This window comes from Scyliorhinus canicula, chromosome 20 (assembly GCF_902713615.1).
Source record: "Scyliorhinus canicula chromosome 20, sScyCan1.1, whole genome shotgun sequence".
Taxonomy (NCBI): domain Eukaryota; kingdom Metazoa; phylum Chordata; class Chondrichthyes; order Carcharhiniformes; family Scyliorhinidae; genus Scyliorhinus; species Scyliorhinus canicula.
In genome coordinates, this window is record NC_052165.1 from 61,361,011 (window position 1) to 61,385,830 (window position 24,820).

The 24,820-nt window shown below is 42.5% G+C and overlaps 2 protein-coding genes across 3 annotated transcripts in view; one reads left to right on the forward strand and one right to left on the reverse strand.

The window, feature by feature from the left end:
- efcab6 (EF-hand calcium binding domain 6) overlaps nucleotides 1–8,950 on the forward strand; it is a 177,481-nt gene extending 168,531 nt beyond the window's left edge. Inside the window, 4 exon segments of the mRNA XM_038781176.1 lie at nucleotides 395–551; nucleotides 5,260–5,444; nucleotides 7,690–7,839; nucleotides 8,522–8,950. Of these exon segments, the coding sequence (XP_038637104.1) occupies nucleotides 395–551; nucleotides 5,260–5,444; nucleotides 7,690–7,839; nucleotides 8,522–8,641 (612 nt within the window). The 3' untranslated portion in view covers nucleotides 8,642–8,950.
- An 8,933-nt stretch (nucleotides 8,951–17,883) lies between these two features.
- scube1 (signal peptide, CUB domain, EGF-like 1) overlaps nucleotides 17,884–24,820 on the reverse strand; it is a 300,902-nt gene continuing 293,965 nt past the window's right edge. For both annotated transcript variants that reach the window (XM_038780754.1, XM_038780753.1), the window contains 3 exons: nucleotides 22,476–22,628; nucleotides 19,830–19,909; nucleotides 17,884–19,716 (listed from right to left, as the gene is read on the reverse strand). In XM_038780754.1, the coding sequence (XP_038636682.1) occupies nucleotides 19,564–19,716; nucleotides 19,830–19,909; nucleotides 22,476–22,628 (386 nt within the window). In that variant the 3' untranslated portion in view covers nucleotides 17,884–19,563. The remainder of the gene's footprint in view (nucleotides 19,717–19,829; nucleotides 19,910–22,475; nucleotides 22,629–24,820) is intronic.

Consider the following 24,820-nt stretch of genomic DNA (forward strand, 5'->3'; position numbering starts at 1 on the left):
ATACGTTTAGTGAGGGCAATGAATCGTGGCGCAATCTTCCTGGTAGTCCCCCCACCCCTGACTGGACTTGGAAAATGTGTTGGGGAGACTTTAAAAGAAGTGCCGCACTGATTACTGATTTTGTTTCCCTGGGGTGAGGGTATCAGAGACAAACTGGCATGAGTGAATCACGTGGAAAAATAATATTGTTAAAGATGCTGAATATTCAGTGAGTTTATTCGCTGTCGGCATAGCGGGAATCCCGTTTTCTCACCAGAACTGACACTTTTTTTAAAAAATGGTAAGATGTTTCCCAACCATGCTGTGGCCTAAAACCTTTTGGCACATCTTTTGTCGCTATGGAATGTCAGGGTCTCCCCATGCAGCTCATTGACACCTTCTTTTTCTTTTTCAGCCAGCGGAGGGGGCTTCTGTATCACCATCAATAAGCTGTGAGGTGATTGAGCAGAAGCTGAAGAAAGATGTTTCCAAATCCTGGAAGGGAATAGAGAAGGAATGCAAAGAGAAGGATACGGAAAATCTGGGTGAAATTGATGCCAAAGATTTTAAAGGTTTATCATCTTTTGATATATTTTTAAATAGCCTGTTATTAATCACAATAATATTGCCTGATTCACATGAGCCACCTGTCGGAGTCTTCTCTGGTGTGGGAATTAGTTTTTGTGAAATCAGACTTTTCCCATTTACATTGCACCATGGATTGAGGTCTCTTTTATAAGAATTGAGGACAGACTGGTTGATCAGGTACCCCATATTAACTATTTCTGTTATTCACTGAAATGGTGGGATCAAGGAAGCAACTCCTACGAATGAATGGAATTAATATTTGGCCGGAGAATTTGTTCAGCAATTCTCAAAGTACACTCTTTCTTTAATTCTGAAACTGAAATTCTGAAACACCTTGTCTAAATTATGGAAGAAGCTCAACTCCTTGGAACAAGCTGAACTGACACAATTTTAATCATTGGACAATTATCTGTAGTATCTGTTAATTTTTAAAGTGTTTTCAGGGATAAAGAGTTGGTGGGGATGTAAGATACTTTGTCAGTTTCCTTTCCCCTTCCAGTCCTAAGTGATCAGTTCCCAGCTCCTTCAGACTAAAACAGTCGTATTCCTCGATGTTTGTTGACAATAATGAGCTGATACAAAAGATCAACCATGATCTCATTGAATGGCGGAGCATGCTCGAGGGGTCATATGGCCTACTCCTGCTCCTAGTTCTTATGTTCTTATAATGGACATAATGTACAAATGCCCTGTGATGCCACAAAGTGATGTCAAAGTTTAATGTTCTGCTCTATGCCCCTTGTTAGTTCCATGATCAGGTGACTCTGCACTAACAAAAAAAAGATGAGGATTGAACTGTGAGATTTCTGCAGCGCTATCATCAAAGTTATACTGGATAATCAGGAGAAGCCCTTAAAAATTCATCCCTGTAAACTCTGAGTCTAATCATCTCAACAACAGTTCACTGACAGTGTGGGTTGGAGTGATCAATAATGGTAATATGCTGTATGGCACATTCTCCCCGTGTCTGTGTGGGTTTCCTCCGGGTGCTCCGGTTTCCTCTCACAGTCCAAAGATGTGCAGGTTAGGTGGGTTGACCAGACTAAATTGCTCCTTAATGTCCAAAAAAGGTTACCTGGGGTTACTTGGTGACGGGATTAGGGTGGAAGCGTGGGAATAAGTAGGAAGCTCTTTCCAAGGCCGGTGCAGACTCAATGGGCCGAATTGCCTCCTTCCACACTATAAATTCTATGATTTCAGCAAGGGACTCAACAGCCAGGGGGCATTAGCGCCAGATAGTGTAGAGAAAAACATTGGGTGAAATTCTCCGTTTGGGAGAATATGGATGGGATTCTCCATTGGCCGATGCTGTTATTGTAATTGGCGATCAGGCGGAGAATCCCTTTTGATGCCAAAATCGGGGGAGGTGCCTGTTTTCGGATGCTCCACCCCCTCAGAAACAGCATCATTGGGGAGTACAACGCACACTGTTGCGACGGCCTCTGAACGTCACCTGAAGGCCCTCCCCGATGTTCCACCCCGCTAAGGGCCAACTTCCCGATGGCACGGGACACATGTGCTCTGAATTTTCGTCAACCTCGTTTGGCAGTTGTGGACTGTGTCCACTGCTGACACAGTCCGGGGCGGGAGTCGTTCCATTGGCAGGGGAAGCTTCAGCGGGGGTTGGGGGGACTGGTGGGGGGTCGCGAGGGGGTTACGGGGGGGCACTATCTGGCAGGCTGGTTCCGCACGCGGCCGGCTCCATGTTGTATGGCGCAACCGCTTCAGATCGTCGCCATGCGCATGCGCGCCCACGGACCAGGCAGAGTTGGGAACTCTGGGAGTTTTACGTGGCGTGGCTGCTAGTCACCAACCGGGCAGGGCATCGGTGGGGGGGTGCCGCAGACTTTTTCATCGTCAAACTAGACACTTCCTCCGGACATAGCCTCAAAACCGGAGAATCAAGCCCTATATTCTCCTGCACCTAATTTGGGCTCTCCTCCCAATCCTTAACCATCCAAAACCATGCATGGCGAGGCTTTCGAGGAATTGCCTAGGTGGGCCACCATTTTGAGCGGGCAGACAGATAGCAAGGACCTGCGGCCGGCCAGACCCCCCACCCACCACCAGTAAGGGGGTTACTTTACATGTTAACCCCCCCCCCTCTAGCAACCCCGTAAATAAAGAGACCCTCTCAAAACCCCCTAAATAAGACCGCCCACCACAGACCCCCGAAAAGTGACCCCTGTCAGGAAGCCACCTCAGGAAAGAGATCCCTGTGTGGAAGTCCCACAGTATACATGTGATACACAGCGTCCATATGAAATGGACCCGAATATTAGGACTTTTATCAGGAGTGGAGCATGTCTGCGAGAGGTGTTGGACGGGGCCGACGAGGCATGCTCATGAATTCTGGGGGGGGAGTGCAAAGCTGGAAGAATTCTGGGCGGTGGTGATTAGGGGATCTGTATGAATTGTTAAGGCTGGAAAAGATTAAGTTTGTCCTCAGGGGGCCAGAAGAGGGGTTTTACATGCAGTGGAGCCGTTTCTGTCCATGTTTGAGGACTTGTTTGTTGTCAGTGGGGGAGGAGGGATAGTATATTGGGGGTTTAGAGGTGAAAAATGAGGAAAATTGATAAACTGTGTGGAACTTGTTTATTTTTGAAGTGTTATGTGCTGTTCATATCTGATTGTGTTTGGAATAATATATATATTTTTTTTAAAAAGGAAGGCCCAGAAGAGAGACCCTGTCATGATGTCCCCCAGATGTGAAACACCTGTCTGGAAGCTAGAGAGCAGTCCAGACAGAGGCTGTGAAAGAAATTACTCCATTAACGCTTTCACCTGGGCAATACATCTGCTGGAACTGACTCAGGAAGCAGCACCTGTAAATCCCTGGAGAGAGAAAATTAGTCAGCTGTGTTTAAGCCCCCTCAGATCTTTTACCTACAAGCCATTCATTCATTTCTATTTGACATTGATTTTACTAGGCTGTGATTGACAGCTTCCACACACACACAGAGCTGTCAGTATTGCTCCAGTCACCTCTCTTCACGGTTGAGTAATTCTGAAGTGCTCGAACCTCAACGTTAATAAACATTAAGCTTTGATTGACAGCTCCTAGATCACTCCAGCTGACCATTTCAAAATCACTCAAGTGTGGAGGTGATTGGAAAGCACTTAATTCTGTTTGAAGTGTTACAGGGGTTTTCAATCAAAGCTTGATGTATATACGCAACCATGAAGGGAGATGAATTGAACAATGCTGACAGCTTTGTATCACAGCCTAGTAAAATCAATATCAAAGAGGAATGAATGAATGGCTTCAGCCGAAAGATCTGAGGGGGTTTAAACACAGCTGACTGGTTTTTTCTTTGGTCTTGCCCCAGACTTGTTGGATTTTGGACAGCCTTCTTTGAGGCAATGCCCCTGGTGGTGGGGATGAGGGTAGAGCCTTTCCCAAAAGAGGCAGTGTTCGGGGTATCAGAACAGCCAGATCTCTTCATGGCCCTTGCCTTTGCCTCCCTAATCACCCACCGGAGAATCCTGCTTTGCTGGCAATCAGCAGCACCACCCAGAGCTGCAAACTGGCTGTCCAACTTATTGGAATTTCTCTAGATGAAGAAAATTTAATTTGCCATCTGGGAGTCGGAAGAGGGCTTCCACAGAACAAGGGAGCCATTCACCCAGTTGTTCCCAGACCTGATTGTAGCCAATAGTCAGTAAGCCAAAGGAAAACAATGCGAGGTGGGAGGGGGGAATAAGGAGATATGAACCATGCCCAGCAAATACACGGCATCACGCCAACACAACTGGAACAGGACATGAGAGCAGATGAGGGAAGAAGGCACGCCAGAGGGCCAGAGACGGAGGGAGTCAGGAGGAAAGGGGAGAGTGGGGAATAGGGGACTAAACTGGAACCAAATGCCTCTTGGAAAACGAAAAATGAGAAGCCGTAACAATTGTAAATAATGTAAGACAACCGATGTAAATAACAGAAGACAACCGATGTACATATATATCTCTTTATTTTTCTTTTGTTTTTGATATATGTCCATGCTTACCTTTGTTCTGTAAACTGCAAAAAATCCTCAATAAAAACATTTTAAAAAATGTATCCACAATATCTGTAATGTCTCTACAGATTACATGAGGTTACTCCCTGCCCAAGAGTATAACTGTATATGTATAACTGATTTTTGGTTTGAACAAAAACATAAAGGGATCGTATTTTGTTTATTTATTTTATTTGAAAGGCCCTGACCTGCCCACCTAATCCCACTTGCCAGCACTTGGCCTTGAATGTTGTGGTGTGCCAAGTCTCATCCAGGTACTTTTTAAATGATGTGATGTATCCTGCCTCCACCACCCTCCCAGGCAGTGCATTCCAGTATAATAGTATGTCATAGGCCTGATCTTCTGTTGTCAACCTGCCTGGATGTGTCAGCTTTTTAGAATTTTCGAGATTGGTGTATGTTTCCTGGGCTATATCTAATCATTTACTGGATTGCGCAGAGGATCAATTTTTGGTGGTTAGATCCAATTAAACATTTGTGTTATTTCTGTACCTTGAAGCATGCTAAATATTGTTGAACCTAACCAGTGTTGCATTCACATAAAGTTTACGTTAATTTTATCCAACTCTTCCGCTCAGAAAGATAGCCTGATTGAAAAGTATGTTTGCACTCAGCATGTATATTTGTAAAATGTATAAACTCTTGGATATTTCTCTTCAAAATTCTAACTTTTCAGATATATTGAAGACATTTTGCATAATAATGAAACCAGAAGAGTTCCAGCAGCTGGCAAAAAAGTATGATATCAAGAATACTGGGCGTTTTGCATACAATGAATTTCTTCAGCGTATTGTCCTGTCACTGGGGCCATTAAACATGAACCCAGCACAGAGAATGAAAATCCCAATTCCAAAGATCCCAGTGCGTACAATGAACAATAAAACAAATGTTGAAACAGTAAAAAATTACCTGCTTTATCTCTATGCTGGGGAAAGTCTACTTTTTTCTTGGCTGTTTTAATTGATTATGCAATAAAGGCTGGATGCGTTTTTGAATCTGCCACAATACCAAAAAAACAATGTTATTGCTTGGCTAAATTGTGGGTCATATAACTATGGAGGTTAATTTTCCTGAACGCTGACATTCTCCTTCTCCCTTGCACCCTTCCAACCACATGTTGAAAGCTTCTCAACTGGTCCATTAGAAGAGGTGGATTGTTAGAGGAAACCGTGGGAGCAAATGGCTGAGTCCATATTTCCTACCCAAAATTATGCCAACATAACTATGCAGGTCATACCTACCTAAAGTAAGGAACACCCATGAATACCAGAGTTTTTCTTTAATTTAAGCCATAGATACCTATATATGAGCAGAGGAATGAATTGTGAGCAGTATTTTTGGTTTTAACAAAAATATAAAGGGATCGTATTTTGTTTATTTACTTTCAAAAATCTTCTGACCCTAGAATCTTGATCAAATGGTAACAGAATCACAGAATAATACAGTGCAGAAGAGGCCCTTTGGCCCATTCTGTCTGCACCGACGCATGAAAAGCATTTAATCCCATTTGCCGGCCCTTGGCCTTGAATGCTATGGTGTGGCGAGTACTCGTCCAGGTACTTTTAAAATAATGTGAGGCATCCTGTCTCTACCACCCTCCCAGGCAGTGCATTCCTGACCGCCACCACTCTCTGGGTAAAAAGGTTTTTCCTCAAATTTCCCCTAAACCTTCCACCCCTCATTTTGAACTTGTGTCCCCTTGTAACTGATCCTTCAACTAAGGAGAACAGCTGCTCCCTATCCATCCTGTCCATGCCCCTCATAATCTTGTATACCTCAATTAGGTCACCCCTCAATATTCTCTGCTCCAGAGAAAACACCCCAAGCCTATCCAACCTCTCTTTATAACTTAAAATGTTCCATCCCAGGCAACATCCTGGTGAATCTTTTCTGCACCTCCTCCAGGACAATCACATCCTTCCTATAATGTGGTGACCAGAATTGCACACAGTACTCCAGCTGTGGCATCAAAGTTCTATACCATGACCTTCCTGCTTTTGAAATCTATGTCCCGATTGATAAAAGAGAGTGTCCCAGATGACTTTTTCACCACCCTATTAACCTGCCATCCTGCCTTCATGTTGTCTTAATTCAGCTGATCACTTCTGATTTAAAAGATTGTGATCCTGAATCCCATATCAGGAGTTTGAGATGCAAACCAGCACTTCATTGTTGGAAATAATTTCCTACAATGCAACCTTAAGCTGATGTCCCATATTTCTCTCACTGATGGGTCCCAGAACATTCACCACATCATCAATCTACAATTAAAAGTGAGGAGGTGATTCCACACTTTCTATCTGGCCTTCTCTTCACTGGTTGTCACCATTTAAATGACCTATCCCTTCCCATGGTGACAACTTTAACCAGATAATCTGTGTGCTTAACTAGCCAGTGGACCCCTATATATTCTTCTTGCACTGATTGAATTATTTTTATACCAAATCAACAGCTGACAAAGCTATACACTGAGGTCAAAGAATGAAACATGCACAAGGCTACAACAAAAAGTGTTGACGTAATGACCAAAGCGATATAAATTATTGATTCCAATGTGTAAAAGAAAACTCTATTTAGAGAGTAATAAAAGTTGTTAATGCAATGGCGCAGTGACACAGTACCGTTTTCCAGCTTTTGTTCTAGTTATGCTGAGAAAAGTCTTCTCGTTGACCTCTTCCATTACAAGTGCTGAACTGCACAAATTGTAACTAAGAAACAAGTAGACTTTTGACTGTAAAATAATTACTTTCTGTCCCTCTCTCACAATCCTTAGTCTTCTAATATAATTCCAACTATTTCACTTCTTTCCCTCTTTCTCCTTTAGATAAGCATATGCTGAAGTGGGATGGGCAGTGACCAGCTGCTAGGCTCTTTGCCTTTTCCTTCAGTTCCATAGGAAACTATTTCACTGGTTAGCGCATTATCATAATCGCATTATCAGCTGATGTAGCATCATTATGGAACTTAACTTTTTTCCTCCGATCTACCTGGCCGCTTTGTTGCTCTGTTTCCCACGCCTCCTTTTTCAGATAGTTTTTCTTTTCTGTTGGACCCTATCACAGAGTTCCATTTTCATTTTGTTATGGGAGACTTCTCTCTCTTACAGATGAGTCCTGGAGCAGAACATAAGATATTTACTGACTTAATGATGCGTATCCAGCCATGCATAACAAAATGTTGGAAGCTATTACGTCGTACCTTCAAAGCCTACGATGACGGTGGGAGTGGGTACATCTCACTTTTTCAATTTAGACAGGTTAGCGTTCTGATTTTAAAATAAGCCTGGATTCTGTTGAGTAAGGTGATGATGGAGGTTTTTTTCAACAGAATATTTTGCTGTTTTGCTTTGACTTTACGGGCACTGTTTGACTTTCCTGAATGTGGGCCGATAACAAACTCGGGGTCTTTTTCCTTTACATGACAAGTGCATTTGTTATGATGTTGGAGCATTGTAAAACCAAAAATAGAATAATTGGTTTATTCAAAACTTATTTTCCTGTTAATTTATCCTTGCTTTTTCCATTCATTACCTCCCCATTTTCCAGCAAGTGCCTACAATTCCGTGCTTCTTTCCATTCTTGTCGTACACAAATAACAAACTGTAATGTTATTAAAAAGGCCTATCAATGTTTTACCATGATTGAATATAGGACTCTGTAAATGGGGTAATAGTAATTCCCAGTAAACACCACCTGCTAATTTACTATATTGTTCGAAATTCCAGGGTGGCAAATGATCCTTTATTGAAACCTGACCTGGAGCAAGACTCAGTGGTCACAATGGTATCAATGTTAATAAAGATGCCTTAAAGTAGATTAACACCTTAAAATAGACAAAGATATTTCACAAACAGTAATGTGTGAATTACTAATATTGCTCTATGTAGTTCCCACAGATATTTAATCCGAGTTCTTAATTTCTTAACCTCTCTTTTGCAGGTCCTGCGGCAATATGGTATCAACATAACCGAGGAGGAATTTTACTACCTGTCTTCATATTATGACAAGTATCTGCAAGGAATGATCTCGTACAATGAATTTTTGCGTGCTTTCCTCTGATAACTGTTTATGTCCGGATTTCTCTATGTTTGAAAATGTTTCATTTACAATGATATGGTAACAGCTTTCTAATGATGAAACTAATTTGTAGACTGTCTATTAAGAACCATTCCAGTTTACATTGTATTTCTTCACTTTTCAAAGTTTGGGAAACGATATTTTAAGAACTCCCATTTTTTTTGTAATTCGACGCTGTGCTATTGACCAAAAAATAATCGGACATCTAAGGGAATATTCTAATTGACTGCATTGATTTAGACAGCCATGTAAATGAAAATGTATTTATTAAAAATATAACTGTCACACCGACACCTATGTATTGTGGACGTTATTTCTGGGGGAATTTTTGAGTAATGTCGTTATGATGCCAGCTGATGTTACAACTGAACAGTCAGGTCCCGGAGTGGACCCCGGTTCAATAAAGCATAATTTTTTTTGTTTAGAGATGTGGATGAACAGAGTCATAGGATCTTTAACTTTTAACAAAAGAATAAAACATTTATTAAACAAGAAAAGATTAACTGTAATACAATATTCCTCATCCCAGCTATACCTTTACGGATATATACAGAATTGTAAGGAAAACATTTATGTATTTACATTAATTCTTATTCGCTCTAGTGAAGTTCTGTTGTATTAATGAATTCACACAAAATGATATTATAGGTCTTAACGAGGGAAACAGCGAGAGAAGTACAGAGATAACGCACTGCAAATAAAGCTCCGTTGTTTTAAATCTCGGTGCACTCGAGTATCACACCTCCAAAACACAGCATAAAAACTGACGATGAGGACTACGAACGTAGGGCTGGCTAGCACCCTAGGAAGAAGAAATTTAGCGAGAATAGTTGGGGAAAAAAGTTAGAAAGGAAAACTTTTCATCAGGTGTGACACATGCAATGGAGAACTAACAGGCTAGGTGGACATGAGTAACGATAATCTGCCTGCAGAACAGATTATACAGCTATCTGTGATAAATAAGAGGCTGAAGCGCGGGTCATTGCCTTGTCTGTGAGGGAATCAAGGTAGCTGATGAAAACGCGGTTGCGAAGTGCAAATACGGGAAACATCCATTAGTAGAAAAACTGGGAGTTTTTGGCGTCGTGGAGCCTCTGGTGAAAATGTGGAGCAATGTAGCTCCTGTACTGACGGTTTGACTATTTCGCGGAGGCAAACAAAATAGCTAAAGATATTATGGTGCCCACTTTCTTGAGCGTGATGGAGGGGGCGGTGGGGGGAATGTTTAATCTCCTCCGTAGTTTAATGCAACCTGAGAAGCCAGACATTAAGATTTACAAGCTGATTGTAGATATTTTGCAAGCACATTTTCCGCTGAAACCCTCGGAGATTGCAGAGCACTTTAGATTCCATAAAAGAGACATAGAAGGGGGGAGTCAATCACGTAATTCATGGCTGTGCTTAAAAAACTTGCAGAATATAAGAAGTTCGGAGATGTGCTGAACAACAATATTTGGGACAGATCGGTTTGTGGTCAATGCTAACTGAGAGTAATCTTACTCTGCAGAAGGCTGTGGAAATTGCTGTTTCTATGGAGCTGGCTGCAAAGGAGGTTCAGCAAGTTTGTGTACCCAAATACACAAAATGGCTGCTGAATTGACACTCAAGAATCCCAGGATTCGCCAATGTTACCGACATGCAAAGCCAGGGCATTCTGCTGCTGAACGGGCTGGATTTTCCGCCATCGGGGTGGTCCATTTTGCCAGCAGCCCGGGGGTTTCCCGAAGGCGTAAGGCTGCCCCACAATGGGAAACCCCATTGACCAGCCTTCAAAATGGAACATCCCGCCGGCGTGCTGAACCAGAGATCTGGTGCAGCTGGACAGAGAATCCAGCCCATGGTACAGTGAAAGTTGGGCGGGGGGGGGGGGGGGGGGGCACATTGAGCATGCCTGCAGGAAGAAATAGCAAGCTCAAAGTAAAAATAAGCAGCAAGAACAAACCAAGGCAGCATTTAAACAAAATAAAAGGAGGAATCTCCATGCAGTACAAAAGGATCGAGAAAAGCAAAGCGACCCAAGTCAGAGGAAGAATTATCACAGAATCTGCTAGCCATTGCTGGTATTACACACTGATACTGTGTCACTCCCCTGCTGATGGACAGCTAGTAAGGATGGAAGTTGACACTGGGACAGCAGGCTCATTGGTGCCAGGGAAATATTGGTCCCTTAAGGCCATCGAGGGTAGTACACAGGAGAAGTGGTTCCACTGAAGGACCAGCAAAATTAATCTGAGCCAAGCTTACTTACAGATGAATGTCGACAAGAAGTCACAGGAAATTCTGACAATTAGGAGTCATAAAGGCTTGTACTGGTATTGAGAATTACATTTTGGTACCACATCAGCTCCTGCATCATTTCAAAAAGCAATGGGTCAGATCCTGAGTGGACTGAGTGGAGTTCAGTGCTATCTGGATGATATCCTAGTCATTGGAGGAGACAAAGAGGAATCTCCAGAGATTGGGAGACCATGGTCTGAGACTCCATAAGGGCAAGAGTGAGTTCTTCCAATCGTCCTTTGAGTTTTTGGCACATGTGATTGATGCCAGTGGCATTCACAAATATCCTTCAAAGGTTAATGCCATGACAGAGGTACCTGCACCTCAGAATATTAACCAGTTACGTTCCTTCCTGAGATTGTTGAACTACAGTGGAAGATTTGTCCCAAACTTGTCAACAATTTTGAAACCATTTTATAACCTCTGCCAGAACAAGATGAGGAAGTCGTCGGATCAATGCAACAAAGCTTTCATGCAAGCCAAATATGCGTTATTTAAATCTGAAGTTCTCACGCATTTTGATGCTACCTAACCCTGACAGATAACTTGCAATGCACCTCCTTATGGCGTTGAAGCGGTGGTCTCTCACATCATCCCACCGGGTGAAGAAAGACCCGAAGAAAGAAGCTTTTACTTCTTGAACCTTGAGCAAAGCTGAAAGTAACTATGGCCAAATTGAAAGAGAAGCATTAGGGATCATTTTTGGGATAAGAAATTCCATACATTCCTGTAGAGGAGGAAGTTCACATTATTGACAGACCACCATCCATTAACTACCATTTTTGGACCAAACACAGGAATTCTGTCACTTGCCACAAGTAGAATGCAAAGATGGACATTGCTTTTGCCTTCACCGACAGTCAAGTCTACATGATAATGCGGATGGACTGTCAATCTTACCATTGCCAAGTAGTCGTCAGACTGCTCAAATGGGAATATCTTTTACTTCGAAAAAGTAGACAACACACCAGTCGCTTCTAAACAAATAAGGAAACATACTCGGAGCGACCCTTACTCTCAGAAGTGATAGAATACCTACAGTGCTGAAAGAATCCATTCGGCCCATCGAGTCTGCACAGACCCTCTGAAAGAGCACCCTACCCAAGCCTACTCATTGCCCTATGCCCGTAACATCACCTAACATTTGGATACTTAGGGACAATTTTAGCATGGTCAATCCACCTAACCTGCACATCTTTGGACTGTAGGAGGAAACCAACCACCCAAAGGAAACCCACACAGACACAGGGAGAATGTGCAAACTCCACACAGACAGATACCCAAGGTCGGAGTCGAACCCGAGTCCCTGTGTCACCGTGATGATATGGTATTATGAGGGAAGACTTCAGAACTGGAACCTAACCTGAACCCTACTACTCCAGGAGATTGGAGCTGTCAGTACAGTTAACATGTCTTCTAGGGGGACTCAGAGTGATTATTCCATCACCATTGAGGCAATGGGTGTTAGAGAAGCTGCATGAGGGCCATTGCAAAGTTGTACACATGAAGGAAATAGCGGGAAGTTATTTCTGGTGGCCTGGACTGGATGCGAAAATTGAAGGGAAAGCTAAAACATGTTCTCCCTGTGCGAAGGTAAGAAACCAGCCAACTTAGCATTGCTGCACCCATGGGAATGGCCTGAAGAGGCTTGGCAATGGGGAATGTGTGCATATGGATTTGGCAGGACCTTTTGAAGGACATATGTTCTTGGTAACAGTCGATGCTCATACCAGGTGGCCAGAGGTCACTATGATTAAATTTACCCCATCAGAGATGACTATTGAGAAGCTACAAGCGTTTAGTCATTTTGGATTCCCTGAACAATTGGTAAACGAGAACTGCCCTCAATTTGTCTCACAAGAATTCGAAAGTGTCTTCCAAGAGAATGGTAGTCAACATATTAAGTCCACACTGTACCGCCCTGCTACTAATGGGCTAGCAGAATGTTTCAGCCAAATAATGAAAAATACCTTCAAAGCAACCAGGGAACAAGGTTCGCTGATGAAACATCTTAACAGATTCTTACTGACATATAGGAATAACATTCCATAACCTCTCCTGCATTACTAATGACGAAAAGACAACTACGTTCCGTATTCGATCTGTTGAAACTTTAGAAAACTAGAGATCATACAACTGCAGACACAAATGGAATGGTGGGAAAGCAAGGCAAAGCATTAAGGGCAAGATTCTCCCAAAACGGGAGAAATCGTAAAGCTGCCTTTTGTGTTGCACAGTCTGGTTCTAACCAAAACTAGTCTGAAGTATTTTAACTTTTCTTTAAAAAAGGAAAATCTTATATTAGGGTGGACTCCAGTATTGGATATAATACGGTACATGCCTCTTGGGGTCACCTGACCTCAGGGTCACAGGGCAGCTGGCACATGTAAATGTAGACTGCAGCAAGGCTGCACGGGCCTTACAATATGTGTTCTTGTTCTATTCTTAATAAAGTTAGTTTACAAGAATGTTACTGGTCGTCCTGCAACTTAAAAACAAGACAATTATGTGACATGTAAAGATCTATCGTAACATTGGCAGAAGAAACAACAGGGCTCTTTTGGAATTCTTGTCCCGCGATACTGATAGCAGTCAGGCACAGTTATTGCAGTTTTTTGCCAGTCAGTTTCCTGCATTAGGTGTGATTTGCAAGATCAATACAAGATTTGTCTTTCTCTCTCGGCACTCTATAATGGGCCTGTTGAATTCAGTTGTGCAGTATGTGAAGCTGTAACGTTAGTTAAAACTGTCTGTTTTACTACTAATTCACCTTTCACCTGGTTTAGTTATACCAAACATCATTGAACTCATTTGAAACAGCATTTTGAACAGCATCTTGCTGTTCTAATTATTTGATAATGTTAAGAAGGTCTAATTTTCCTTGACAGTCCTGCGTAGGCCATTGTTTCTTTGGTTTATGTCAGCCTGCATCAGGTGAGTGAAGCTGAATATCTATCTACCTTGTCACATTGATTCGGGTGATGTAGGTGAGGGTGGTATTAATAAATTGCTCCAGAAGTCTTTTTCTCTTCCCTGTAGACAGGTTTCATCGAGCAAACACCCGAAAAAGAACTGTAGAAATCAGGTGGAGCAAGTAAAATCATCAATCCACGTTGCAGCCATCAAAAAAGGATTAAGATGATAACTACATCACTACACAAAAGCTGGCAATGGAGGAGTGCCGAATAATAGCAACAACCATTGAAGGAACCAAAATTTAAACCGCGATTTTGGTGAAAACAGCATGAGAAGAAGCTTGCCACATTGCTTCCTGGAAAGTTCTGGATCAGTGCTCCCTCTACTGTGAATAGCAAGTAAAGTAACAAATATCCTGCGACCATTAATCGAGAGCTAGGGGAATTTTGCAACACCCCTTTCAAAACTCTGAAGGGAACAGGCTGAGCTCAGGATGACCTCATTTGAAAGGGAAAAAGAGAAGCGAGGTCGTACTAAAAACTTGGTGGCACATTGTGCTTATTGCAAACCTTCCCGTAGTAAAAATGACAAGATGTTTTTGGCACTATGGGACAGTATGATGAAACCACTGAGCACCGGAGCTCATACACTGAAAGATTCAAATACTTTGTCCAGACGAACAAAATTGCAGCAGATGCAGTAGTCCTGACCTTCTTGAGCACCACCACTAAAAACTCATCAGAATTAATGGGAAGAACGATGCTGCTTTTGAAGAGAAACCAACGTGGCATTGTCTGGTTCCAAAGTCTCATGTTCGTTTTCACATTTATCTGAGTGTGTGTCTTTGTTTTCAGGCCAAGTATTGAAAATCTGATCTTGCAGTTTTATACTGTGGCAATAACACAGATCTTGCTGATCAAACTACATTGTTGCCCATGCGTATGACTGGGCGATTGGCAACTCACTTTGCAGCAGAGTTGAAATAGACAACTGCATTTAAATGTCAAAAAGCAGCTTTTCTACCATCACAAAGAAAAATAAATCATGATAGTCTGTTTATCTTGCTTCTCGATGGCAAATTCACAATTTCTGCTGGGGATCTATTGTAACAAGGCTGTATGATACTTCATTTTCTTGGGTTTTATCAATCTTTCAGTCATTGCCTCAACTGACCTTCAAGTATATTTTTTGCAAGTGTGCCATTGTGAAACTTTGGATTCTTAAATGGTGATTACTACTTTTTTATATAACTACCATATTCCAGCATAACAATGCTTTTAATGATCCAATGAACATTGAAATACAGACGGTTGAATCTGAAATACAGATTGAATAAATATTTGAAAAAGAAAATGTAAAAAGGAACAATGAAAAAGCAGCTTCACAGCTCCAGGGTCCCAGGTTCGATTCCCGGCTGGGTCACTGTCTGTGAGAGTCTGCACGTCCTCCCCCTGTGTGCGTGGGTTTCCTCCGGGTGCTCCGGTTTCCTCCCACAGTCCCAAGATGTGCGGGTTAGGTGGATTGGCCATGCTAAACTGCCCGTAGTGTCCTAATAAAAGTAAGGTTAAGGGGGGGGTTGTTGGGTTACGGGTATCGGGTGGATACGTGGGTTTGAGTAGGGTGATCATGGCTCGGCACAACATTGAGGGCTGAAGGGCCTGTTCTGTGCTGTACTGTTCTATGTTCTATGTTCTATGTTCTATATCTCTCCGAGCTGGCTCAGACTCAACAGGTCCAATTACTTTGTCATGTTAAATACCATGGGTGGAATTCTTCCATTTCTCACTGAGTGCAAAAGATCCAGGGCGTGGCACTCACCATCACGCTGGCGGGCGGGGCTGGAAAAATCCAGCAGTGCCGGGAATCCCGAGATCGGGGCAGCGTTTTTGAAGGACGTCCCAATTTTCGATTTAAAAAAAACAAACTCCTCTCACGCACACAGAAACCCCCCCAAATGCACATGGACAACCCCCCCCCCCCTCCCCCCATGGTTAAAGAGCACCATCCCCAAAGAAGCCAGAGCCACCACTGCACTGACCCTTGTCACTGCCAGGGGACAGTGCTAAGATGCTGGGGGATGGAGGGGGGGTGGAAGTTCCGGGGTTCTGGGGCAGTGCCAGGGCATGTCCCTCTTCCCCTGGGAGCTGTGCGCACCTGGCCGGTTCCCTGGTTCCAGTTTTTAAAAACCTGTTGCAAACCTCGCTGACTAATTCCATCTTTTTGATTTACATTCTTGCTGTTTAGATGCGCTTACACATTGATTCATTCATAGTCGTGCTCCAACACACATGGGGGGGGGGGGGGGGGGGGGGGGGGAAACAGCAGACAATCAATATTAAATGGAGCATACATGGCATGATGAACTGCGATGCTTACACCTAGATCAATGCATTAGAGTGTATGTAAAGATACTCAAGTGCTCCATTGTGCTATATAGAATATGAAAAGTGTAACCATGGTGAATCCGTTAGTGCTCTATGCTCCCTGCGTTCACGTACACTTCTATGAGGTACTCACTGTTGCCTCAGAGGTGGTGGAGACAGGCTGCTCACCTCCAGGTCTATATAGCAAAGTGGACATGGTGGCCGGCCTTGTTGTGAGAGCACCCATTGGACACCTCCTCAGATTTTGGCCGCTGTATCTCTCATCTTCAGCCGTGGGCACTGGAATAGACAAGGGCTTTAGTGGAAGTGCCTGGAAGATGGAATATGATGATGGTGGGCAGGGGAGGAAGGGTGGTGGGAAGCTCCTGCTACCTTCATCCTACTCAGGTAACCTCCACAGCCATAGGTTGGCCTTGAAGTGACGTTGCTGCGGCCGTGCTTTGGGTGACTAGCAGTCGTGCATTCTAGAAACCCCTGTGCCAACAGTGTGACTACGATGCTAAGGATACACTTAACATGTATTCCAAGGTTGTCAGTGCTCATTCTCTGAGCAGACTGATCCAGGTTGGTACAATCAACCAGTGACTCTTAAAAGAGCTGTCATGACACCTTTCCCATTGTCATATGCTTACTAAAGAACATAATGTAAATTTAATTTACTGTTTTTATTTATTTTAACTACGGTAAGTGCTTTAATGGCAATGTGTTATATTTATATGGTATGGATGTGTGTAACATATGCACAAATATATGAATGTAGGTGTACATGAAGTATTTATTGTGCTTAACTAATGACTGTATGATTATATGTTGTACTGGAGGTGAATCCAAAGTCAAATTTACACTTTTGCATGGACAATAAAGCTTTATTCTATCTTACATTCTAAGCTTCTAGGTAAGTACGTCTCTCTCTTCTACAGACTATTTCATCTCATCTTCGCAGTCTCCTACACATGACTGCTGATGTAACTGTTACATCATGATTATACATCACTATCTCATTACTGAAACCATTCTCATCTGTTACCAGTGATTCACCATCACCAACAGATACATAAAAACCCGACAACAGCTCTTTTAAGAGTCAGTGGTTGACCATACTAGCGATTTAAAACCATTCCAAAAAATCACCAGCCCAGTGACCCTGGCAATCTCCAAATTGGGGCTGTCTCCTTAGCATTATTTGCCTTTCCAACATGTTAGCCTGATATACAGTGCAGGCAGCAATATTTCTCATTCATATCTGCTGTGTGTGCACCTAGATGAGCTGTGTACATATACAAACCTCATTGCTGAAGCAGAGGTATACGATCGAATTCCCAGCCATCTGACAAGTGAATGATATCTCCTCAAAGGCGCAGAATCTTCATAATGGATAACTAGCCTCTCAAAAGTGTTTTTCTGAAGGTCTACTTTTTAAATCTACACCTGGCCTGCCTCCAGCCCCTCACTACTTCTGGGATTGACTCCACTAATTTAGCCCACTAATCCCTGCATCAAAAAGTTGATATTTGGTCAGATATTTTTTTTAGAAGTCAGGTGCGTGGAGGCAAATTATCACGATGCTGACAGCTGACGTGCGGGCAGAAATCGGCCTGGGTTTACATTCTGTCCACCTGTCTACCGATCTCTAAGAAGAACACATGATTTTTTTTAATAGTAATCTTTGTGGTTTATTATGAAATGATTAAACAAACAAAAATCCTTTATGTGCCTCCTTTAGAGGTCTAACAGAAAAATAAAACTAAATACAGAAAGACCAGGTAGTTAAAGTAAAATGGGTAGAGCTATAGGTTACATTTACAATGGTTTACAATGATAAAACTGGCAGTATTAACACAACTGTGTGGATCTCTTACTGTAAGTCTATGACCAGAGCCATTTATATAAAGTAACAAAATCTTATTGCAGTTTATACAGTTGCATTTTAACTTTTCTTTCCTATCTACCATGGTAAATATTAACTTAATTTCATACGGAAAATATTGCCGACATTTGTACATAATTTACATATTGGTAATAATGCTTATAAAGCAGCATCTACATTTTTTTTTAGCTTAGGTAAAGTATCGATCAGACCCAGTAACCTAAGAATGGGAGAAAAAAAATAAAAGAATCTGTAAAACATTTCCAGTACAGACAATGAAACCTGCCTATTCCAGTTACTACATCAGCCAGTAGCTTTGCTACCATTACAGCACTAAATCAGTAGCATAAATACACAAGAGAATGCATTGCTTTTTTTTTAGAAAAAGAAACAGTGTGTATCCAATTACCACCACCTCTTCATCTATTCTGCTAAGAACAACCAATATGGCTGTACCAAAAAGAGCTGAAACTGTCTACACTGACATTCTTTATGAGGGGCAAGATTACTGATCATTCAAGCACAACATTCTTCTGTTATCAGAAAATATACGGGGAATAATTTTTCCTCCTCCACCCAAGAAATTATAAAAAGTAAACATTAAAATTCTGTGTCAAATTTGGAAAATCTTCTTTTCTTTTAAAGAAAAACTTTATATATATATTATATGTATGAAATATATATATAACATATATATATAAAGAATAAAGTTTGTGTACCTGTTATCAGAGGCAAGAAAGATTATATATTCTCTTCTCTGATCACGCAGTACAGGAAATGAGAATAATTGTTCCAATTCGGATTCAGCTCTGAAGAACAGTTACGAGTCTATACAATTGAAATAGTACTTTTAGGTAAGATATAAACCTAAGGAGAATACAATTTAGATTTTTTTTTTCTAAATTGTTCCAAATACAAAGTTCAAGTGCAATTAAAATTCCAAATATTAGTTACATCTTTTTTTATTTCTTTCTATTGCATCATTTTGATACTTTTGCAGGTAGTTGCCAATTTCTGCTATTTTCCAACATGCTGATAGAATGTTTTTGTTCTACGGAATCTAACTTTCTTTCCTGTAGAAAGACTGAAAATGAAAATATTTTTAATAGAGATCATTTTCTATTCAAATCAACTGTTCTTTGAACATATAACAAAAGACAGAAAGCAATCTGTAGTGCACCGATTTACAGCCAAAGCTGAATGCACACAAGGCTTCCTAAATTATTTCTGCTTCCAGAGGAATATCATCAACCGTGAGCAGGATAACTGCTTGTACAACATTACATCATTTTAGGATAGGTTCTTCACTATGGAAGAATGGAAAAAAATATTTTAAGTAAAAATCAATGACAACTAATCAGAACTTTTGAGGAGAAAGTGTGACACCAGTGTTGAAGGAAGTGTTGCTTCTTTATTCAAAATGCAATAGAACAACATGTTAAACATCTCTAGCAGCAAAACTACTTGTACGGCCTCAAGAATCTGCTCACTTTGGACCGCAGCAACTTTATAAATGATCTGGGGAACATTTCTTTTGATTCTTGTGCCGTATACTTGAAGTAATTTTGAGGGTGTGCCAATACGTCAAAGAGTGCTTTGATCAATTTTTTGTCCTATATTAAAAAGACACAATTAAGAAAAACATTTCTCATTAGAATAGGTAACTTAAATTTCTACAGCACACCTTAACAACAAACATCAATTTTCTTCTTAATGGCAAGCTTACTTTAAGAATTTCTTGGTGATTCTCTGAAGCGTACAAACGCCCATCTCTGACAATGTCTTCTATTAATTGCTGATAGTCCTCTAGTCAAGAAAAAAAGAATTAAATGGCAACATCCTACTTTATCTGGATACATTTTTTTCAATAATTACTTGCAAACATAAATAATTGAGAAATAAAATTTTCTAACTTTTTAAAGAACCATAACTTTGCATTGGTAATACCTTGTATCTTCATTATGCAGACTTTTATTCAGCATTGCTTTGCAGCTATCTGGCTGACATATGCTAACTCATTAGCATGGTGATATGCCTGTGGGTAATATCTTAGATGGATGGTGTGCGGCCTCCAACCAGCAGGTGGCGGTGCAGACTTACCAGCGGTCTCAAGACCGTGGTGATGTGACCAGCCCCTCCCATATAAGGAGAGACACATCTGGCCATCGGCAGTTGGTTGCAGATGGTAGTAAGACAGAGGTGAATGGTCGATGCTAGGTGTAGTTCCAGAGGAGTAATAAGGAGGCTCCATGATAGCGTGCTCTGTAACAGATTGCTATCTTACCACATGAAACTCAACAAAGATCCTGGTTTGGACAAGCCAAATTGTTTGGTGGATTTCTTTGCAAGGTATAGAAGACCAAACACAACGATTAGAGACAGTAGTGCGCAGCACTGTAGCATAGTGGTTAGCACTGTTGCTTCGCAGCGCCAAGGTTCCAGGTTTGATTCCCGACTTGGGTCAGTGTGCGGAGTCTGCACGTTCTCCCTGTGCCTGCGTGGGTTTCCTGCCACAAGTCCTGAAAGACGTGCTGTGAGGTGATTTGGACATTCTGAATTCTCCCTCTGTGTACACGAACAGAGGCCGGAGTGTGCGACTAGGGGATTTTCACAGTAACTTCATTGTAGTGTTAATGTAAGCCTATTTGTGACAATAAAGATTATTATTAAAATGAAAGTCTGCTGATTGGCGGCTTTAGCAGAGTGTTTCTTGGCGACAATGCAGAGGCCGGCAGGAACAGCACCAGATGTTCCAGCCCCTATCTCAGTAGATATGAAACCAAGTATTTGATGCTATATTCCCTGGCGGGGCTGGCCTGATGGCACATAGTCTGTGGTCAAATCCAGGTTTCAAATTTAAAAGGAGCCCAACTTCACTGACCCCCTATTGAAGAAAGAAGAAAATGGCACTTTGCCTTTTTTTTTAGCTTCGGGATTTCCTGCTAGCAAACTTGGGTGCCATTTTGTCCGAGGGCCCAGATTTTCCCCTCTCCCTGCTTTTCTGACCCCCCCCCCTTCACTCCCTCAACATTGGAGAGGCCCCCAGAACACCCCCTCATCTCCCCCACCTGGCAAAGCCTCCCAGGCCTGACTCAAGCTGGCAGTACCAAAGTGTCTGGATGCCAGGGGGTGTGCCAAGCTGCCACCGTGTCCTGTCCCCGACCACTGGGGGATCTTGAATGACCTTGGAGACCCTTGGAGCCATTATGACTGGTCCATGTTAGTGTGGACCAGTACTGAACAGTGCCCTGGCAAGGTGTCCCAGGCATGGCCGGTGGGTTCCGGGCGCCAGGTGAATCCGGCAAGGTGTCAGATATACCACCGCTGTGAGCGAGGGGTGATCAATGCTGCAGCTATTTAAAGGGACACATGTGTTTGGACAGAGAGGGAGAGAAAGAAAGAGAGCCTCAGGGATTCAACTTCTATGGGGATCCCCACATTTCTTTTAAAACTGTGAAGTAACTTTAACAGTAGTGAGGGCCAGAAAGGCTAGGATATAACAGGCAAACACATGATACAGTGGGAAGTGAGGTGAGATAGTCTAAGAGGAGCTGCAATGACTTTAGCCATGGTGACTATGGTAAGTCAAATCACATTTGCAGGTGGCACAGTGGTTAGTACTGTTGCCTCACAGCGCTAGTGCTATTCCTCCCTTCTGTGACTGTCAGTGTGTAGTTTACACATCCCCCCCCCCGTGTCTGTGTGGGTTTCCTCTGAGTGCACCAGTTTCCACCCATAATCCAAGGATGTACAGGTTAGTTGGATTGGCTGTGCCAAATTGCCCCTTAATTTCCAGGAATGTGGGGGTCAGGTTATGGGTATAGGGTGGGGTGGCCGGTGGAATGGACCTGATGAGAGTGCTCTTTTGTAAGGATGGTGCAGGCTCAATGGGCCAAAAGGCCTCTTTCTGCACCATAGGGATTCTATGATCATATCCTCCATTCATAGCCCCCTTTTACTTTCTCCGGAGTACCTGAATGTTCGTAACCTCGAGGCTCAGGCTAATGCTCTGGGGATTTGAGTTCAAATCCCACTACCACAGCTGTTAGAATTTGAAATCAATTACTAAAAACATCTGGAACTGAAAGCTAATCTCAGTAATGATGACTGTAAAACTTCAATTAACTTGTAAAAACCCATCTGGTTCACTAATGTCCTTTAGGTAAAGAAATTAGCCATCCTTGCCTGGTCTGGCCTACATGTGACTCCAGACCCACACAGCAATGTGGTTGACTCTTACCTGCCCTCTGAAATGGTTTGTAAGCCACTCAGTTCAAAGGCAATTAGGGATGGGGCAGGAAATGCTGGCCTTACCAGCAATTTCCACATCCCATTAAAGAATAAAGAAAAAAATAGTTTTGTGTTTCCTTACCATCATATGTAACATATGGAACTTGAAATCCTTTGGCACTGTTTCCCTCATTGGCTTTGAATTGAATCCATAGTTTCCGAGATCGTGAGGTAAATGCTATTGGTCGCTCATACGTCTGGCACGTTTCATACGTTGTGATAGATGTTGGTGAAGCTGTGAATTAGATAGTAAATGATACAATATAAAATAAAAACTTCCCAAAGCCTTAGTTGTTTTCAGTGCATATATTTATTTTATTTCAAGTACATCATCACTTTGAGGGCCAAAATTCTACTTGGCATGCACCAAGGACACAAATTATTAAATTATGCACTCCCAAGTGGTGATTGCCCATTAATTTAAATTATTAAATTTCCGTAGAATCCCTACAGTACAGATAGAGGTCATTTGGCCATCTAGTCTGCACCGACTCTCTGAAAGAGCACCCCACCCGATATCCGTAACCTGACCCGCAGATTCCTGGAAATTAAGGGGCAATTTGGCACAGCCAATCCAATTAACCTGTACATCCTTGGACTGTGGGTGGAAACCGGTGCACTCGGAGGAAACCCACGCAGACACGGTGAGGGGGGCGGAAATGTGCAAACTACACACTGACAGTCACAGAAGGGAGGAATAGAACCTGGGTCACTAGCACTGTGAGGCTACAGTACTAACCACTGTGCCACCCTACCTAGGCCCAGCCCCCCCACCCTATCCCCGTAACCCCACCTAACCTGCAGATCTTTGGACTTTGGGAGGAAACCGGAATACCTGTAGGAAACCCATGGAGACACAGGGAGAAAGTGCAAACTCCACACCTAAGGCTGGAATTGAACCCGGGTCCCTGGCGCTGTGCTAATCACTGTGCCATGATCCATACTGACCTTTGTGAAGTAACACAGTTTAAACCACAGAAACGGCTTCAAATGTTCAATAATAATTCAAAATTAAAGAGTAGAAATGGTGATCAGTGAAATTCATATATGAATATTTAGCTCCCTGTCTTCATTCCTGTTTTTACACACTCTTGTTTGCACATAGGCATCAATCCATTTAAAATAAAGTCATCCACAGTGAAGTAAAAGTGAATCGAATATTCATAGGTGAACTTTGAGGATCAGAATTGATACTATAAAAGAGTTATGAATGCATGCTTGGCTACGGAAAGAGTACCTATTTTAAAATTGAGAAAATATTATCTCTATATTTTAAGTTAGAGTTTTAAATTTTTGGGGGAAAAATATTCTACAATAAATCTGACTGTACAAACTTCTAACTCGTCAATATTTGTGATATTGCTTTCAGTGTTTGAAAGCACACAAGGAACTTTAAACTTTTGGGTAAAATTTTGAAGTTTTTACCTTGGTAACGGAATCGGGATGTAGCATAAGAGCCATGGTAATGAACACAACCAGAGTCATGCCTACAATGCACGGTGCAAAAGATTTCAGATGTGAATTGTAGCCTAGTTTTATTTATGTTGAGGAGCACAGCTATTAAGATGATGATTTGTTTTTCGTCTCTGATCTGCTTTGCAACATTTTAATGGAGGAAAGGAAAACGGGCACTAAAAGAATGACGAATACATAGACACAAATAGGTGCAGAAACTGAGAATGAAAAGAAACAAGCAAAGGCAAACAGAACAAAGATAGTGGGGGCACTGGAAAAGCAACTCGCAGCATGGCCGTTGAAAGCCAGGAGACCCTGCTGTGATCTGAATCCTGCTCATACCTTTTAGCAGATCTGCATATTAGAGTGAGGAGTAAGCCTCAGTCTAATGTCCAGATTCCTAAGGTACCTGAGGCTTTGGGAGTCAACCCCTTCGCCTCAGAGATCTCGGGTGAGCGCCGTTCAGCACTGGTCCCCACAAACAGGGATCAGACGGAATGGCACTCATGTGGGGGTCTCCAAGGGGGTCGGAGGCCACCAGTTGAATGCCCTTTGGTCAGGGTGGTGCCCTGGCATTGCTGGTGTCACCTGCGTACCTTGGGAGTGCCAAGGTGGCAAGCTGCCATTTTGTGCGCTCATGTGATCGGTTCGGGGTTGCCTGGCGTGGGTGTTGGGGGTGTGGGGACCCTCCTATATTGCAATTGGGCTGGGAAGTTCGGGGATTTTTTCAGGGGCCTCGGAGATCGGGATGCTATTTCTCGCTACAATGGAGTGTTCCATGCGAGCGGAGCTCTCCACGGTACAAAACAGGGCTAGGCGCTGCCTTGGCCACACGTTTCCCATTCAGACCCCTTGTTCAAAGAGAATCACGTTGAATAGCCATGTGTTTCTCGGCACTGCTCGCTGGGGACTTTGTTGTCGTTTGGGAAAATTGCGCCCAGGATGTGAAGGGAGAGGGATAAAAAATAAATT